This window comes from Anastrepha ludens, chromosome 6 (assembly GCF_028408465.1).
Source record: "Anastrepha ludens isolate Willacy chromosome 6, idAnaLude1.1, whole genome shotgun sequence".
NCBI classification, from domain to species: domain Eukaryota; kingdom Metazoa; phylum Arthropoda; class Insecta; order Diptera; family Tephritidae; genus Anastrepha; species Anastrepha ludens.
Genome location: NC_071502.1, coordinates 84,155,858 through 84,176,531, shown reverse-complemented (window position 1 = coordinate 84,176,531; position 20,674 = coordinate 84,155,858). Strand labels below are relative to the sequence as shown.

Genomic DNA, 20,674 nt, shown 5'->3' with positions numbered 1-20,674 from the left:
TGAACTTTTCTTAAGGGGTAACACCACTGTAGAAATTTCAAAAAATTGATTTTTTTTTTATAAGCTTAAAAAATTCTTTCAACCTTTTAAAATACAGAACAAAAAGTTTTATACGTTACCGAAGTTTATTTCATAAATATTTTAAGCTTTTAAACAAGCGTTAGTGACTGCTACCTAACGACTTCTCCAAATTTCCAAACTTTAAACGCGTTTTTCTCAAAACACGTTTTCTGAAATTGGCACGCAGCATAACTCAAACAATTTTAAATATTTTTAATCAGGTTTTTCACTACGTCTGTATAATAACCTTCTTAAGAGAAGAGCGTAAGGGATTTTCGATAGATTAAGTTAAACGATTGTTATAATTATTTAAGTGCCGCTTTTTTCGTCCAAAATAGAGTTTTTTCCTTCAAATGCTTGCTAATTCCACAAAAATAAATATTTTTTAAATCCCCTACGTGTTTCTCTAGCTATTCTTATCTTGATTAAGAAAAAAAATGTTTCTTTGTTCCAGATTAAAATTTGCACCCTCTGTGCTGCGTGCCGCGGAGCTCCTTCAAGAGAAACCACATTACACAAATGTCTCCAATGCCGCCATTTTGTAAAATTTTTCGATCAAACTTTGTAGTTTTGTATTTTAGTGTATAAGTAATAACTTCCCAAATCAGAGTGATTGTTTTCCCTTTCCTTCTATACAAAAAAATTCTTTAAAAATCGTGTTTATTTTACGCGTGTACAGTGGTGTTACCCCTTAAGGCACCTTTCTGGTATAGAGACTTGAAAATTGAAGGCGTTGAAATTTGAAGAAAAACAATCGGTATGAATTGAAAATCGTTTTTATTCATTAGATCAATTTTATATATACAAAAAAAAATAAATATTTTTCAATGACAATAATAAAAAAAAATTGCTTCCCCTGACGTAAAACATGCCACTGGCATAACTGACTGGGCAGCTCTGGTACATCTGAAAAAAACATCCGGCCAATTTTTCATCAGGAGATATGTCGCTATGGTGGGTAGCAGATCTACAAAAAAAAAATTCGCTAATATCTGCTAATTGGAAAAACAAAAAAAAAGATTTTTTTCACTTTCTCGCTCTTAATAAAATAGAAAAATTGATTATAAAATTACAATTCAGCCACAAGTTTACTCAATAAAATAATAAAAATTGAAATCAATCGGTTCAGTACTTTTTGAGAAATTACCAATGTCAACTCGGAAAACATAGTTTCGAGAAAAACACGGCTAACGCGCTTATACCTGGACGTCGTACTCCAAACCGGTCTCGTTTTAAAGGACTGTAACGTCTAAACTACAACGAATTTCAATATAAAAATTTGCCAGCATATTTTTGAAAGTATAAACTATCATAACATGAAAAAAACTATTTTTTTCGAAATTCTAGACCAGAAAGGTGCCTTAAGTATGGGCATCCTTACTCTCATGCGACTAATTTGCATATTTATTGGATGATTGCATTCACTTTTTATATTAGTTACAAAAAAAAAAATTTCTTACAATAAAAATCGAAAATTTCCATTTCATTTTCAAATTTCCCATTCCACAATTGGAAAAACAAATTTACATAAAAATGAATGGTTTAATTCTCGGGCAAAAAATATTAATTATTTGTAAACCAGTGTAATTATAATATTCGATCAAATCACACCCAAATCAATACAATTTAGTATAGAAACTTGAACCATATACGAACGAGTACATTTTGTAGGCATACCACACCCCAAAAGCCTAGACACATGTAAATCTAATAAATTAATTATTTTTAACCGTTTCAGGCTACAAAACCCGCTCAATTCCATCAGATAATACATGAAACTCGCAACAGACTATCCGCAGTGCATCAGCCAAACAAATATTCGCCAAACAAGTAGACGTAGAATTGCGTACGTCTAGAATTGCTAGTCTCATCCGAGTAGGGTTATTACACCAAAAAATATTAGTTATCGAGCAAAAACAACAAACAAAAAAATAATATGCCATTCTCCGACTTATTTAATAGTTGTCAACCGGTACAGTTGTATATCGTGTTGACGATGTCCAGCTCTTATTTCATCGTTCAATTGGCGCTGAGCCACATAACACACGCGCTAACCCTGCTAATGGCGTCCTATCACATGTTATGCAACATTTTTGCGCTCATTGGCTGCATAGTAACAATTAAGGTAAGATTAAAGTATGTCAAAAATCCCTACTATCTATGCGAAAACATGAATTTTCGTATGATTTATAGATATAAGAGTTTTTTTTTTAGTTATATTTTATTTATTTATGCCGTAGATTTGTACACATATATGTACATATATGAACTGTGTGCGTCAAAAAGAAGTAAACAGTTATTTTATCGGTGTGAATGCTTTTATTTCAGTTCGGTCATCGATAAAAGATTGAAATGCCTTAACACAGATTTATTATAGGAACACAGAAAGGTTTATTATAGGAGTTCAATTCTTTGTAAATAATAAACAGAAACCAAACGCGATCAAAAATAATTCACTTCATCATAAAGTACTGACTGATAAAGAATTAATGATTTCGCTCGTTATAAAAAGTAAATAAAATAAAAATTTTATAAATACCCTTTGCCAAAATGGTGACACAACAACATTTTCAACCATTTTTACTATTTTTTTTTAATGTTCATTATTTTTGTATGTATTACCTAACATATATATATATATATATATAACTAGCATCACCCAGTGGGCTTCGCACCACCATACATAAAATGTTTTTTTATATCGCAAGAAATTTTTCATATTAAGTTTTCTTTATAGAACTCGTAAAATGTTTAAACAGTTGAATTAGTTGATTTTTTTCATTCAACATACTTTCTAAAGATGTCACAATAGCCTTTTCTGTACTTTTTTAAAATTTGATTGTGGTGGTCACCTATATACAGGTAAGGTGAAAGAGCCGATAAAAACTTGTAATTAAACTTTGATTCTTTAATTTCCATTTCAATTTTTTACGCTAAATAAATTATGCTAAAATAAATAAAGTTAAAAATGTTTTTCCAGTTCCTTGAATGCTCTAGTTTTTATTATATTTTCGCCCAAAATTAATATTAACATAATACACTTACAACCACAACAGTACAACAGAAACGCTCATAAGCGGCTGTGTATTTGTTATGGTTTTCCCCATACAGGGAACTCAGGAACGGCTACACCGATTTCAATCAAACTTCACACAAACAACCTCCTCATAGATAGAAAAGAATTCTAAAATTTTTGTGTCAATCGGTTGGGCGGTTCTTGAGTTATAAGATTACCAAGGAAATGTAATATATAACGACAACTCGAAATAACCCAGGATCAGCAGTGTGGTTAGGAATTTCAGCTGATATAAGGCTATCGATTTGATCCGGAGTTATTTTATGTACCAGCCAAATTAGTATATGTGCGTGCGGCAATCCCCTTTTCTGCCATTCGATGGAGTACATATGGCAACGCACCTCCCCAAATACATATAATTTCACAATTAAATCCATAAGTGCTTTACATTTTTGCCGGAATGGATACTCATGTGGTTCAAACACATCCTAGGGTTATCCAGGTCCACGTTTTGGTCTATATCTCGAGACCCTAGCTACGGAGGGGCATTAAAAATACTCTATACTATAGAATCATCCGCAGCTTCCATTTGCTACTCATATTGTACAAACACATCCTAGGGTTACCCGGGTCCACGTTTTGGATTATATCTCGAGACCCTAGTCACGGAACGGTATGAAAAATACTCTATACTATAGAAATCATCAACAGCTTCCATTTCCTACCCATATTGTACGAACACATCCATAAGTTATCGGGGTCCACATTTTGGGCGATATCTCGAGACCCTAGTCACGGAGCGGCATCAAAAATACTCTATACTATAGAATTATCAGCAGCTTCCATTTGCTACCCATATTGTACAAACACATCCTAGGGTTACCCGGGTTCACGTTTTGGCCTATTTCTCGAGACCCTGGTATCCGATTCTTAAAATTTTAAAACACAAACCATCTACTGAATAGTCCAAACAAAGCCTAAAAATTTGGTTTGGATAGGTGAGCCCGTTCTTGAGTTATAAGATTACCAAGGAAATGTAACTTCTTTTTATATATATAGATTGGCGCGTACACCCCTTTTTGGGTGTTTGGCCAAGCTCCTCCTCCTATTTGTGGTGTGCGTCTAGGTGTTGTTCCACAAATGGAGGGACCTGCAGTTTTAAGCCGACTCCGAACGGCAGATATTTTTATGAGGAGCTTTTTCATGGCAGAAATACACTCGGAGGTTTGCCATTGCCTGCCGAGGGGCGACCGCTATTAGAAAAATGTTTTTCTTAATTTTGGTGTTTCACCGAGATTCGAACCAACGTTCTCTCTGTGAATTCCGAATGATAATCACGCACCAACCCATTCGGCTACGGCGGCTGCCTAACACAAACCATAAAAATACACTTTTCAAATTTTATGCTAAAATTAGAAAAGTCTCAGAAATTTTCATCGCAATTCCGTGGTTTTAATTTCTAGAAAGATTTTTGGTACGCCATTTTACAGTTCCTTAAATTTTATTATAAAAAAGTGCAAGTTTAAAGTTCCTGAAAATCTCGTTGATTTTTTATAAATTGTTTCCTTTACGGTACTGCCCATTCTTCGTCCAAATAAAAACTGTTATGCATGCGTTATATGAAAAAAATTGTACGGAACTAAAAATAAAAAAATATGTATTAAAAATGCACTGAAATTTAAAAAAATTGCATGGTCATTGCGAACCATTGCTAAAGAACTTACCTATCCATTTTAAGTTTGCAAACTGTTTAATGTTTGCGGACGACATGGAACCCTCCAAGAGGCACATAACTTGACAGATAGTCAAAACTTACAGTCAGATCTCGATGCCTTTCAAAATTGGTACCATCAATCGATTTATTCCTGAATGTCAACAACATTTGCCAGAAAGCCACATTTCTTGTCTGTTAATTATAAATTAAACAACTGCATCCCAAGTCGGAAGTGAGAAATAAAATGGCTTAGTGTTATTTTTGATACTAAATTTCATTCACCAAACATTTTGAGTATATGGAAGAAGAAATTCCAATAATTTTAAAGACTCTCAAACTGTGAAATCCCTCTAAGTTGCCAATTATTAACTTTACTAACTTCAATGAAAATATTGTTAATTTTAAGCTTGCTTTATTTACCATATTTAATTAAGTGAATTACTTTATTAGATCATTTTCTGTAGACTAAAGTAAATAAAATAAATAAAAAGAAACCAAAATATTTTTTTAATTAATCAAAAATAGAAAATGTTCTTAAAACCCTCGTATACGCGCGCTTAGGAAACGAACGTTCTTCATACACAAAATTAATAGGAGCATACTAGAAGTACTTAAAAGCAGCCATTTAGCTTGGTTTCAAATAATAAATTCAATACGGAAAATGAAAACAAAAATTCCTTTTTTCTGTAAAGAAGTCATCTCTTACTCCATTTATTTACCTAATAATACAGAACAATGTAAAATACAATACTTTTCATATTGACCGATATATGTCACCAAAAATGAAATGTATATTTATATATTTTTATTTAATACTTATTTTACAGAGAAATTTAAATTTATTCAATTACAGTCATGCCATCTTCTTCTGGAATATCGTCATAAATATGGTAAAATTCTGAATTATATTCTGATTTTCTTCCAAATCCATTTCCTGTTGAATCATTGGTCCGAATCTCTCATGTCTTGCGATATATGTAGCTATCGTTAAATGAATACTCCTTGTCTAAGTAGCCTGTTCGTAGTGCATTGGAAGCATCACTATCAGTTATTTTATCCCATGGATTTTTTAACCAATTCACAACTTCTTGTAAGCCTGGTTTTACAAAATTGCTTCGATGATTTCTCATCACTCTGCTTTCAATATATTCAATTGCCGAAGAAGCCTTGCGGTGAACTGTCGTTTGAGCTGCTTGTCCGAGGAATACCGCGGTCTCATCCATAGCAATCATATTGGAGAGTTGGTATTTCGAAATATCGATGCCATCAACAAAAAGCTTAGACTCAAGTGCACGCTTAACAACTTCACTGTCTTCCAGCTTAAACAATGTTGTTGATCTCCTTAGAGACAGTTCATTTCGGTTAAAGAAGTTCTCCAACCAATGTGACGATGCTTTAAATTCTTCTGTAGATATATCAAATTCAATTGCTGTTTCAAGGGTAAATTTTTGAATACCAAAGCCATTGCTCTCCTGCCTGAAATCCATTCCCAGATGCAATCTTCCAACTCAGAAAATAACTGCTGCCGCCCTGATCCAACTCTGCGTTTCTTCTCACCAGTTGACATAGATAATCGCAGTCTGCATACTATTTATGAAACATACAGAGATCCAGTATCTTCACTTTACAGAATGCTAATGCAAAATTATTTACTTTATTTTTAAATAAAATTACTTATGAGGAAATGATCAGACTTACAAAACTGAATTGAATGAACCAATTTTTAATTTTTTAATTTAATTTCTTGCTATTAAAAATGTTTACATTTTTAAAACAAAGAATAGATTCCTCAAGATTTTTCCCATATCTGGAAAAATTTTTGAATTTAATGTAATGTTTGTTCTTTATAAGAATGAATAAAATAAAAAAACAAAAATTAATAAAAAATAACAAAAATTTAATAAAAATTAAAAAACAACACTTAAAAAAAATTAAATAAAAATAAAAAAAAAAAATATTTATAATAAACTTTAAAAAAGAACTTTAAAAAATTAAATAAAAATTAAAAAAAAAACATTTAATAGAAATTAATAAAAACTAAAAATAAAAAAAATTAATAAAAACTAAAAAAGATATAACAAAAACTTAAACAAAACTTTAAAAAAATTTAATAAAAATTAAAAAAAACAAATGTATAATACAATTTAAATAGAACTTTAAAAAATTAAATAAAAATTAAAAACAAAAGCATTTAATAGAAATTAATAAAAACTAAAAAAAAATTAATAAAAGCTAAAAAACGAAAATTAATAAAAAATTAATAAAAAGTATCTTTAATACAAATTAAAAAAACTAATAAAAATTCCAAAGTGTTATTAAAAAAATTAAAAAAAAAGATTTTAAATTACAATTTAAAACACAAAATATAAAAATTAAAAAAAATTTAAATATTAAAACAATTTTTTTAATAAGTTTTTATTTAATAAAAATTAAAAAGAAAAAATTTTAATAAGAATTAAAAAAATTTAATACAAATTAAAAAAAAATTATGAAAAAAGAAAAAAAATCTTTAATAAAAATCACCTTAAATAGAAATTAGAAATTTTAGAAAAAAAATAAAGAAGGTTTTAACGCAAATCAAGCAAAAATGTATACAAAAAATTTAATAAAAAATTTAAAAAGATGTTAAATATTGAAAACAATTTTTTTAATAAGTTTTTGTATAATAAAAAGAAGAAGAGTTTAATAAAATTGTAAAAAAATGTTTAATACTAATTAAAAAAAAGAGAATTTTTAAAATAAAAAAAAAATTAAAAAAAAAACAAAGGAAGCTCTCTACTAAATCTTTCAATTGAATAAAACTTAATATTATATTTTTTTCAAAATGTTTTCAGTTTCCTTATAAAAAAAAGCTTTAATAAAAGTAAAACATCTTTTTTAACGTTAACATTTTTCTAACGTTAATAGTATATTAAAGCTTACGTATTGTAACTATTTCGTTCAAAGCATTAAAGTGCTGTTAAATTTTGTAAATATGTATGTATGTTATTGCTCATAAAGCATAATTACTTAGAGATAAACAAGGTTTGATAAAAAAATACACGCTTTATGTGCGTAAATTAAATATATATACAAATATATATAAATACATATGTATGTACATACATTTGCACTTAACTCTGAAAGAAAACGTTTAATAGTCTAGCGATTGCATTTAGGCCTTAGAGTGTCAACACTTGATGGTTTTATGTACCACTGCCTTATTAGTGAGTATTCCACACTAGCGCAATGAATGATTCTCTTTATATAAACAGCTATGCAAAAGCATATGATAAGATGTTTTAAATATAATGTATTTGTATAATAAATGAACTAGCTTACAGGGGCTATAAATTCCACATTTGAGTTCAAAGAAAAATCTTGAGTGCGTGAACAGGGCTAGCACGGATGAGTTCACTCTGCTCGGATTGTACTGTATCCATATATAATATTTTCGCTTGTTTGTGGGTTAGAAACATTGTTGAAATAAAACGATAAATTATAATAATATTTTTTTTTTATTCAAATGCTCCTGATCTAACTCAAACAGAACGCACCAAGGGAAGGCGCCAAATGCGACGAACTATAATCTTATCTCTTGAGCCATAAAACACATCAAAGTGTGTTGGAATAAATTATAAAAAAGGCCTACAATAACATTTTATTAATAACAATATTTCCCATAATAAATTAGTCAGACTTATCATAAAATGGGTATTTGTATAAAATTGGTTTTTGGCAAATAGTTGAAGTTTGGCACATTTAAGTTGCATCAACGATAATTACCAGCGCGAGCAAATATTTGTCCTCAAATTATTTAAATCACAAGAATTATTAAGTACTTCGTTTTTCAAATAGTCTTAATTTGTAATATTGTTAAAATTTTTATTTTATTTTCCACGGGTTGCATTACAAAGTTTTTGTTGAATGCTTAATGGGGCACTCGTGTTCGAAATCAGGTGATCTCAGACAATAGATGAGCAAGGCAATCGGCTGTTACGTAATTGTACAGGGGAGGGAAATTTTAAATATTAAATTATATCAGAGGACTTCTAAAACCAAGAAGGTGCAACTCGGCACTGATTATCCATTTGGACCAATAAGATTTTACTATGGTAAATTTCCTTCATGAGTTTTGGCACATGAGTTGCACCTTCTCTATTTTAGAGGCTGTGGCTACACGCTGTTTTTAGAGAGTACGAGGTGTGGCTATTAAATAATGATGCTGACGCTGTCTACTATGTTTCTTCTTTTATAACAACACGTCCAACGATTCCTTACTTCCACCCAATCAACACGAAGGGGTCCAAGACGAGGGACAGGAGTTTGTGAAGTGAAAAAGAGCAAAATTAGCAGATATGTAAAGTTAGAGACCTAAGTTAGGTTGAAGCGGTTGTCCTGTGGGACGCACTCAGGCTCATAGTCCATTGTGATGCCGCGTAGGGAGCTTTCGCTATTTCTGCTAAACTCAGTGAGTTCTTTTCAAAAGTTTTAGAATACCCCCTTCTGCGGAACTGAGATCTTCCAATTCGTTAAAAAATTGTCTGCGTAGAATAGCAAAACTCCGTCGAGATAGAGCAGGACAATGGCACAGAAGGTACAAGATTGTCTCTTCCTCTTCCTCATCAAGACAACTTCTACAGTAGTCATGTGCTTGCACACCCATCTTTTGGGCGTGCCTTCCTATTAGACAGTGTCCCGTTATGACTGAAATCAGTGTGCTAAGGCTTAGCAAAGATTCTGTGCGTTTAGAATTGAGAGTCGGCCATAGTTGACGGACAATTTTGCAGGTGGCTTCATTACATCTGGTCATTTATGAAGAGATAGAGTGGGATAGTTTTCTTGATAGTAAAAAGTGGGTCTGATATATCGCAAGTGATAAAATTAGATTTAAAAACGTGGCATAAGAATCCAAATGGTTCATTAAGCACGCAATTTCTTTATATGGTTTTAAAAAAAGAGACCTAATAATGGAACAGAAACATAAAGGCTTACTTTTGCCAGAGGAAATGGGCTAGAAATTGACTCTGTGAGCGGTTTGATCATAAATATTATATCTAGAAATTTTCTACGACTAATAAAAATGGGACGATTGGTATGCTTTAGACTGCTAAACGATTGTATGAGTGAAGAGTGAGTACTCGCTAACCAGCGAAAATCTCCTGACGCAAATATAAATATAAATATAAATATAAATATAAATATAAATATAAATATAAATATAAATATAAATATAAATATAAATATAAATATAAATATAAATATAAATATAAATAAATATAAATATAAATATAATTTCAATTGGTTTTTGAGTGATGAATTTGCCAGCCGAGTTTTGTTTGCGAATGTTCCAAGTCTATAACTTTTTGGCTTGATATGTTCTGCGATAGTGGCATTCTTATCTCAACCATTCTTTATCACTACTTTTTCGTTTTCACCACAGACTCATATATATAGCAAAAACAAAAACACACACATAATTCACGCCTCAGCTTAAGGGGCTATATACTTCTAACTGTAGCGGAAGAAAGCTAATTTTCCAGAATTTTTTCTAAGAAAACTTTTAAATTTATTAATCTAAAATTTTTTCACACATATTATGTTATCTTTCAACTGTATTTTAAGACTTAGTATTAGCAAAAATATTTGTTTGGAAAGGAGCTACAGCTGATCTTCGAGAGCTCCTCTTAAAAAAGACGTTTTGCGGTGACCACTATATCTCTGAACCGGTTTCACTCTTCAAGGATCGCCTTTTAAAATCAGATTTATTATGAATGTCATATTTTCTTATTTCTGCAGAAGGACGCACGAAGACAAAGTGTAATTCCGGCCCGTTCCGCTACTTAAACTCAACTAACCTACTTATTTCATCACGCTCAAAAACCAACTAAAGCTGCGATTAGTGGTGGCGTAGCTTAGCAGCACCATAACGCTGTAACCAAAGGCGTAGCCGCATGTGTCTATCAAATTTCGGTTTTTCCTCGAAAGCAGCTGCAAAACACTTTAGATTTTTGATATTTGCGATAAAAATTTGAATATTAGAAATGAGCGACGAAAATTTTACTGACTTAATGGGAAATTATCCGTGTTTTTATCGCAAAATTCAAATGTTGCTATTCTTTCACTCCAATATCAGCTGTTTATGGTTGCGGCATGGCTAATCGACAAATAATGTAATGTTACGGTTTTGGTGTTATGGCTACGGCACCACTAATTGCAGCTAAACACTCACCTGGTGAGATATGCTAAGTGAGTTTAGGCAGTGAAGCGGGATGCGACTGCACCTTCTCGCCTAAAGCAGATGAGAAGATGTACTCTTTCCATGTATATTCCTTTTGCTCCAATTTGAATACTACAGGAACGGGAAGAAAGTTACATTTGTCATATTTTGACAATCGAATCTTCGAGAAACACCAGAATGATGAAAAAGTTTTTTCTAATAGCTGTCGCTCCTCGGCAGGTAATGGCAAATCTCCAAGTGTATTTCTGACATGAAAAAGCTCTTCAAAAAAATATCAGCCGTTCGGAGTCGGCTTAAAACTATAGTTCCCTCTATTTGTGAAAGAACATCAAGACACAAGCCACAAATAGGAGGAGGAGCTCGGCCAAAGAATCAAAATGGGTGTAAGCACCAATTAAATGAAACAAAAAAACTATCAAAATTACTCGGTAAATGTGCTATAACTCGCTCAGCTTTACTCTGATTGGCGGTTCGACACGTAGTTGCAGAAGCATTAGCCTTTCTATTGTAAAGTGTGGTTAAGTTTCAAGAGCCGGTGTTGATTTTGAATTAAATACAATTTTTCTGGGAAATTATTATTATTTCTCTTTATTATGATAATATTGGTATGGCTCAATTACGAATGAAATAAAATATCGGCCAAATGACCGCGGCGGCACACCTCCATCCGATGGTTCAAATTTTCGATGACGCTGAGGCATAATTGAGGTTCTATGCCGTTAATGTACCGAATTATCTCATCTTTTAGCTCTTGAATTGTTGCTGGCTTATCAACGTACACCTTTTCTTTCAAATAACCCCAAAGAAAGAAGTCCAACGGTGTCGTTGACGTTTAGGTGTGGTTCACATTCAACATCGAGCCTTGAAATTTAACCATCCTTTATAATATATACATACATATATATAGAGTTAGCGGAAAAACCAGCTTAGATACTGAAGAACATTATTATTTAGATCATTTCTGATTAATTTGGTTGTATGGCGTGATGTTCAAAACTTAACTATTTTTGATTCCACATTTTAAACGTTCATACAATTTTTTTTTTTTTTGCTGTACGTATGTTTTTAAATGTCAGTTCAAAAGTGAGGTTTTTTCTGCTTTTGTAAAAGGTTTACATACCCTCATAATAGTCATCACTAAAATTTGGCGTTTTGAGCGCTCAACCAGTGGATGGTAAAATTTCATAAGAAAAAAATTTGTTTAAAACTGCGTCACTAAAACAAAAGAACTTAACAATCATAACTTTTTTACTCATTATACAAGGTGAAGTTTAAAATAAACAAGACTGGTGCCATAAAAATGTTTTGATGGGGCCATCTTTTTAATGAGTTAGTACGTTGGAAGATACATCCCTAGCTGACTTCCTGTGAAAGCTTGGTGACATTCGGTTCAGTGGAAGCGAAGTTATTGCGTCTAAAGTGTCATCCGTACACAAATGGGTTTCGAACAAAGAGCTAATATCAAATTTTGTTTTAAAATTGGTAAAACGTTTACCGAAATATTTGAATTGATGGAAAAAGTTTATGGCGATGATTGTCTATCTCCTGCCAGAGTTCATGAGTGGTTTACACGTTTCAGAGATGGTTGTGAGGACATATATGACAATGAACGGCCCAAAACCAGTAATCACCGAAAACTCCATCCAAATTTACTAACAATTTATCAATTTATCAAAATTGAACCGAAATCATCGTTAAAATTCATGGAATTATCCAAAACATCGATTTATCGCATTTTAACTGATAATTTGGGCTTACGAAAGGTCTGTGTACGTTTCATTCCGCACAAGTTAACTGAGGACCAAAAATTGCTCAGAATTCAACATTCGAAAGACCTCAATAAAGAGGCGAGAACTTTCTTTACAACATTGAACACAACACAAGAACCTGAAACTAAGCCTCAAAGTGCCGAATGGAAGGTTCCAGACGCGCCAACACCCAAAAAATCGCGTTTGGAGAAGTTAAAAATCAAGTCGATGCTTATTTGTTTTTATGATTTCAAGGGAATTGCCCACAATGAGTTCATCCCAACAGGCCAAACCGTCAATGCAGTTTTCTATCTTGGCATTTTGAAACGTTTGTTACATCGTATTTGTCGAATTCGCCCTAAATACCGCGAAGGAAGAAGCTGGCGCTTATTGCATAATAATGCACCATCTCATCGATCCACTCTTGTGGCTGGTTTTATGACTAAAAATCGCGTTTTAAACATCAATAACTCACCTTAATCGCCTGGTATGGCTCCCTGTGATTTCTACCTATTCGGAAAAGTGCATTTGGCAATGAAAGAAAAGTGTTTTGCGTCCGTAGAGGCCATCCAAAAGCCTTGCACCGACATCCTGAACGACATTCCGGTCAATGACCTAAAACACTCTTTCGAAAAGCTTTTAGATCGTGCAAAACAGTATATCCTGCCCTCGATATTTTGAAGAAATAAACTTGAAGTTATCAGATTAGCTCAGTCTTGTTATCTATTTTAGCTCAGTCTTGTTTAATAACTTCTTTTTCTGAAAGAAACTCTTATTCTTTCACTACTTTCTATTTCGATTTTTTTTTTTCGTTTGTTTTTGATATTTTCAATTATGACAGGTATATATGTTATGTTGCACTACCTGCAGAATCTACTCAATTCTTATTATTAGAATATTATGCTTATATAAATAATGAGAAATGTCCTAAATAATAATGCCCTTAATATTAAAGAAAATTTCGATCAAATCACAGACATACTCGAAGTTGACCGGCATGTCATAGAATCGCCCAGGACTTAAGATCGACCATACAAAAATTGTAAGCCATTTGTGCAAACATTTTTCGCAAAAATAATAAATTTCTTTTTCCCCAAACTAATATTTATATAGGATGAATTTCCCAGTAACTCTGTATGTTAAAAAAATTTAGGTGGGCTTGACTGAAACACTTTTGGACCCGTCATAAGTGGTCCTAAATTAAAATTTAACTTCAAATATTATTGTCCAAGGAACTTTAAAATTTTGAATTTTCAACACGCACGAGACCAAATATGTCCGTTACTACTACTGAACCAAAAAAAGTTCACATTAACTGCGTTCATTGGCCCATTAATTGCTTCAGTTACAATGCAATTGCAATATTCAAGGTTAATCAATCACTGACGACCATTTTCATTTTGGTGTTAATGACCAACGGCTAAAACAATAAAATAAACCCAAACAATAATAACGATGAAATTAAAATTCTGCAAGCAAATTTTGTATTCAACTCAGAAATTCATAAACGTAAACGACTGTGAGAAAATAAATTCAATGGAAAGTGCAATTGTGCAATATTTTTCACCATTCAAACAGATTTATAAACGGCTGCCCTGATCTAAAGTGTAATACAGCCTCAGAGTTCAATAGCCAGGGTATGCGAACAGCAGGCCACAAAAATAGCTTATCGCAAAAAGCATCTGTCTTTGCGCTGCGGCATAGCGCTTTGGAGCTCTCGATTTATGTATTAAATGTAGACTTTAAGAATGTATGCGAGAGTTTTTTATATTGTTATTTGCTAAATTTACTATAAGAAGTGCAACTTGTATATCTTTTTTATAAATATTTTTTAGCAATGCGCTTACAACAAATAGTTCATACTTAACTACAATTGCACAGCTGATGGCTAGCCTGGCACACTGACATACATACATACTCGTGCATGTGTTTTTTTTTATTGTATTGTACATATGTATGTATGTATATTGACTTCAACCGCAATGTTGACACTAGATCGACCAGGCACGCGCCAATTTGTGCGTGAAATTCCGTAAAACGGCAGCAAACGACTTTGCCAGTATTGTAATACAGCCCGAGCTACACCCCATGCACACCGGAGAGCTTGTTCGGATCACATTACATAACATAAAATCCATTGATATACATACATACACGTATAGAAATTTGCGCTTATGCATATTTTACAACAAAAAAGAAGGTAAATTTTGTTGGCAGAAATAAATCGAAAAATGTCGGCAAAAACAGGAAAGCGAAAACGACAACAGAAAACTGGAATTTGCAAGTGGCTTTAATGTGTTCATTTATTTTTATATCGGCGCTCACTAGCGCTTTGGGGTATAATGAGATACATAGATATAGATATATGATAGATAAAAATATATGTGCATGTATATGCCAAAACACGCAGAATGAGGATACGAATCAATTTAGCCATGGCTGCCTGTCCATCCTTCCATGCATTTGTGCAACGGATAAGTTACGCAAAAATTGATATGCAGTTCTGCGGATAGTTAGGATGCAAAATGATCAACATGGAATGATAACCACGCCCACTTATGATACTTTTCACAGAGGCAAAGTACGTTATTTCAGTAGTTTGCTAATTTTATTCACTAACTCCGCGTAGACTTTGTATAAAAGGTGATATCAAACAAAAAAAAATAAAAATATTCCAAACAGTTGGAATGAAAAATGGGCAAAGATAAATTCTTTAATCTATGCAAAGCTAGTAACATTCATTAATCACTTTGCATTATCCATCCACCGAAATGATTATAAAGACACCTAATATTGACTAGTTTTGACTATTTATTTATTCATTTTTTATTTTCAACTATTTTCTTTTTATATTAAAAAATATAGTTCATTCTATTGTAAAGCCTACAATAATCCAAGTTTCAAACTTTTTACGATATATATAAAAGTTCGACCCCTTCACCACAAACGCAGGCGTAAGGCAAGGTTATCCCCTGAAGTTATACAGCAATTGACCCTGCACAAACTCACTGACAGGCAAGCGAAGTCACGCTGGTACGCACTGTCGGGCCGAAGGTCAACATCGCCAAGACGAAGGCTATGAAAGTCAAACACAATAAAGCAAGACAGACATATAATAGTTGACGGGTGTCTGGTGGATTTTGTCGAAATCTTCTGCTACCTCCGGCTGTACTATCACAGATGAAGATATCAACTGCAGGCTAAACAAAGCAAGGGCGGCGTTCGGGTGTACATTTGCATACAGTTTGGTGGAGTACGCGAAACTCCAGAACGGAAGTTAAACAACTTCAAATTCAAACAATTTATAAGTTGGTATTTGAATGAATGAGAGTGATGCGGCAGAGGCATGTTGTACGGGTAGTAGCTTTAGATCATATGAGGTCCCTAAAATGTCAAAATCTATAAACAGATACATATTGACAATTTAGAGACCAAATAAATAGAAATAAAACAAATCAGCTAATCTACTGCTGCTACCTATTCAATGTATTGTACCTTGTGTGGGGCACTGAAAAATTCCTCATTTGCCTATGTGCATTCAAATACGAATTTAATCCAACTCACTTAAACTTCAAGCCAGAATTATCTGTGTTATACATTTTATACTATACGCATTCGTTCTCATTAAAAATTAGACTAACAAAAATAATAATAACATTCCCATGGCAGCCGGTTCTCGGTTACGGGAATGACTCGAGTTTTTCCCGACCAAGGGCTGCCGCCCCAGTAAACTATATTAGCTCTGTCTAGTGAACCGTTTATCATTATCAAAAATAATCGTTTACTGAAATCAGTTCTGTCACTGTTTGTAACTTTATTAATGTAGTAATTTATAAGCACAGTATTAAAAAGATGCCACCAACTATAAATAAAAATAATGCAAAGAAAATAAAAACAAAATAAATGAATGAATAACAAAATTTCAATAAATTCTACATGGAATTTTAAATTTTAAGTGTTTCCTCCGCTTAAGTACATTCCTCCTTTAAATGTAGGCAACAACAATAATTACTTACTAAGCAATTTCAGCTGATTTCGCAAATGTTAACAGCTTTCCCTTTAGTTTTTTCATTGTCTGTGCGCAAGAGTCTTTAAAAAACATAATGGTACCGTGAAGCCACTCATGCAAATCAAATAATCATCTGCAGCTACAAATTGGCAGCGAAATTAAAATGTTTTTTTTATTTGCTAGCCCGTAAAGTGAACAGGTAATTGCAGATTCATCGATCGCATCAGTATTTAATTGTATTGCTATAAAAACAACAAGAATAATTCATAATCATCTGTATTTGAGAAAATAGTGTGATTGGGTTTCATGTGCAACCGTGCTTTAATCAGTTTCCATTATATCGATAAAGAGAACGAAAGTCGATGAAAATATTTTATCGATTATTTTCAGTGAAAAACCGGTAAATGGTCATCACAACAAAAAACGAAAACAATACAAAGTGCTGCAAAATGGGTAGACATGTTAGTTCTTTGACGTTGAAACAGAAAATAGAAATAATAAAAGCTGTGGCCAATAAAACTGATAAGAAAAGTTTGATTAAAAAATACAACTGCGCTTTATCAACTATAAATAGAATTGTTAAAAATCGAGAAGTGTACAATAAAGCTGCACAGAATGGCAGCCTTCTGCGAAAGCGCCAAAGGAAAGGTGTGCATGAAAAAGTCGAAGATGCCCTATGTGAATGGTTCAATCAAAACAAGTGCCAAAATGTACTTATATCTAAGACGGTTCTGCTTAAGAAAGCGAAGGAGCTTGCTATTAAATTAAAGGATGACTTTGAGCCAAATTTAAATTGGCTCTTTAGATGGCGGAAGCGTAATGGAGTAGAACTTTCGAAATATAAATGTGAGCTCAATGAGCATTGCGTCAATGAATCTTCTATTAATAGCTCAAGCCCGCTTCTCGAAACAATCAAAACTGACTACGGATTTTGTGACGAAAATATATCTTGTAATGAGGAATCATCTACAAAAGAGATAAACCCCACTTATCATCCAGTTACTGAGTCCTGTACTGAAGAACATAGCTCGAATAGAATAGCTGCGGAAAAACCAACTGAAGATGATTATGCTCCTTCAATAAATGAAGCTCTACAATCACTGCAAGTTGTTAAACGTTTTTGCATTCTTCATGATATTGAAATTGCGTCTTTGTTTAGTACTGAGGAGAAAATATTGCAGCATTGGAAGACAAGCAGGAGTAAATGAAATAATAAATTTGATTTTCTTAAACTTTCTAAGGTGTAACATTATTTTGGTAGGATATTTATACCTCAAAACCTGTAAATAGTAATTTATTCACTAGAAACATTTGTATTTTGTCATTTATAACTTATCAATAAAACCGACGAACTGTTGAGGGGAGTCACAAATTAATACATTAAACTTTGTTAACGTAAATTTCACAGAGTAATAATTAGCATATGAAACACTCACGGGTGCACACAAACAATAACGAATTAACTTAAAGTGTAACTTTTTCTTTACAGCACAGCCGAAAACGTGATGACTTCGAAATGTCTGGTGGCAGTGTCAGCAGTTTACCCAATGGGCCGAATAAGGACCAAATTATCGTGGTTAATATGTCGGGACCTCATTCAGCCTCAGCAACACGTCAGCGGCGTGAAATGAAGTTGCGTAATACATTCGGCTGGACCCGCATCGATATATTGACCATGCTGATCGTTTTTATAATACTCGCATCCCTCTCGTTCTCGTTAGTCGTAGAGGCGCTACAGACGCTTGTACACATTGATCATCAAGATACAATGCACTTGCCAGTTACTGTAATGATACTTGGATTTGTGGGGCTTATCTTGAATGGATTAACGTATCTGCTGATCGGTGGCTATACAATGCACCAGGGTAGCTTTTTACATGTGACACCTAGTGGGGATGTGGTTTTGGACCGCGTACTATCAACTAGTGGGGAATTAGAAGCCGACGAGCGACAACTATCAAAACCGGACAAAGCGAACAGAGAAATTGATCGGCAGCTAAAGAATGATCTCAAAGCAGATATCGGACGCATACACTATATACCAAAACGGCAAGGAGCTGTGGAGATGTTGCGCGATGTGTCGAGCACAATATTCGTTATAGTGTGTGCATTAATTGTGAATATGGCGGAGGACGAAGAGCATACAGCCAAATTTATAGATCCCGTGTTGTCGATATTTTCATGTGTACTACTAGTCTCCCTCAGCTATCCTTATAGTGAGTATGCTTTGTTATAAATAATAAAACAACACACATATAATTTATATTTTAATTGTCTTTGTTCAAATAGTGAAACAGTCTTGCCTAATCCTGCTGCAAACAATTCCCGGTTCCATTGATATGGAGGACTTCGAGCGTACTATGGTTACGCAATTTCCTGAAATAGTTAGCTACCATGATCTGCACATCTGGCAATTATCGGCCCATAAATCAGTTGCTACCGTACACATAATGTTCGAAAATCCACAACTTTATACAAAAATTATTGACGATGTACGCGCGTTTTTCCATGATCGAGGCATTACTGAAATCACAATACAACCGGAATTTCAAAGCGCGAAATCGCCATCTATAGAGTGTTTGATGCAGTGTAGCGCCCTAGATTGCTTGGATAAAGTATGTTGTAAAGATTCTCGTACTGATCTACGTGAAGTGATCAGCGCATCTCCCGATGGTGGCAGCGATACACAACTTCACAAGCATATCAGTACTAATGATAAAGCCGAGCCTGCTAAACCAGTTGATGTAAAAAATTTAGATGTCAAAGAAATTGAAAATAATGCCGAAAAGCCAGCAACACGAAACGTGAAAGAAGTTACAGAAAATAAATCGGAGAGTATTGAAGAAAATGTAATGGCAAAGAATGAAGCAGCCGAGGTGACGAGTGGAACAGATTCTAGTGAACATAATTTGGCGACCACAGAGGAGGTGCATAGTACCGAAGAAAAGTCTGAGAAGTCGACTGAAAGAAAAGACATGGAGGTACCCATGCCAAGTGAGATGGATAAAACCAGTTGATACAGTTGGAATATACAAATATTGTTATTGAATCGATCATGCTTTTATTTTGAGCTATGACTGCTACCAAATATGTAGTTTTCGTATAGTTTATTAAGATTTTTAGTACTAATATTGACTATGCACTTTGTGTGTATATATTTAAGTGGTTACATGCAGAAGTATGCATGCAGATACAGCGACTCAAAATTATAATGGGACAGTATGAATTTACAAATTTCCACCTGAGCACGGAATTAACCACAAAACTTCGAAGAAAGAGTATATTTATTTTAAGAAGTAAGTTTGATATAGTCTTATTATAAGCAATAAGTCGAAATAAAATATTGCATTACATAAAGCGACTTAACAATTCAGAATTAAAGTTATAAAGGAACACATTAGGAACTCTAAGAAAACTTAAAACTTTGCAGGAATTAATAATATTTGGTAGCGAGTACTTTTTATTGTATGACAGCTTTCGAGCGACTTGTCCTCGATTAGACCGGAATTTTGATTCGTTCTTCTTAAGCTGACATCAACTTTATTTCATTGTTTATGTGGTGGTTTTAATTTTTTATTTTTTTTTTTTTAATTTTTATTATTTTTTTTTTTTAATTTTTATTATTTTTTTTTTTTAATTTTTATTATTTTTTTTTTAATTTTTACTATTATTATTATTTTGTTTTTTTTATTATTATAATTTTTTTTTTTTTTTTTAATTCTTTGACCCCAACTAACGCCTGGCGTGCTCGATGAAATTAAGTAGCAATCACATCAGGGTAATTATAATGCAACCAAATGCGCACAACATTTGTTTTGTGCTTGGAATCATTGCCTTGGTAAAACATGAAATTGTCTTCTATTCCGAGATTTCAAGTGCTCTCTTTTACATTCACGTTTAACCTTCC

At 33.0% G+C, this 20,674-nt stretch overlaps 1 protein-coding gene across 8 annotated transcripts in view; it reads left to right on the top strand.

Moving 5' to 3' along the window:
• LOC128868810 (proton-coupled zinc antiporter SLC30A1) overlaps nt 1-20,350 on the top strand; it is a 70,087-nt gene extending 49,737 nt beyond the window's left edge. For 5 of the 8 annotated variants that reach the window (XM_054111333.1, XM_054111336.1, XM_054111338.1 and 2 more), the window contains exons 2-4: nt 1,799-2,185; nt 18,257-18,983; nt 19,057-20,350. In XM_054111333.1, coding sequence (XP_053967308.1) covers nt 1,997-2,185; nt 18,257-18,983; nt 19,057-19,784 — 1,644 coding nt within the window. In that variant the 5' untranslated portion in view covers nt 1,799-1,996 and the 3' untranslated portion in view covers nt 19,785-20,350. Of the gene's footprint in view, nt 1-1,798; nt 2,186-17,188; nt 18,025-18,256; nt 18,984-19,056 lie in introns of those variants that run through there. The other 3 variants (XM_054111341.1, XM_054111340.1, XM_054111339.1) reach the window with 3 other exon arrangements.
• The last annotated feature ends 324 nt before the right edge of the window (nt 20,351-20,674 follow it).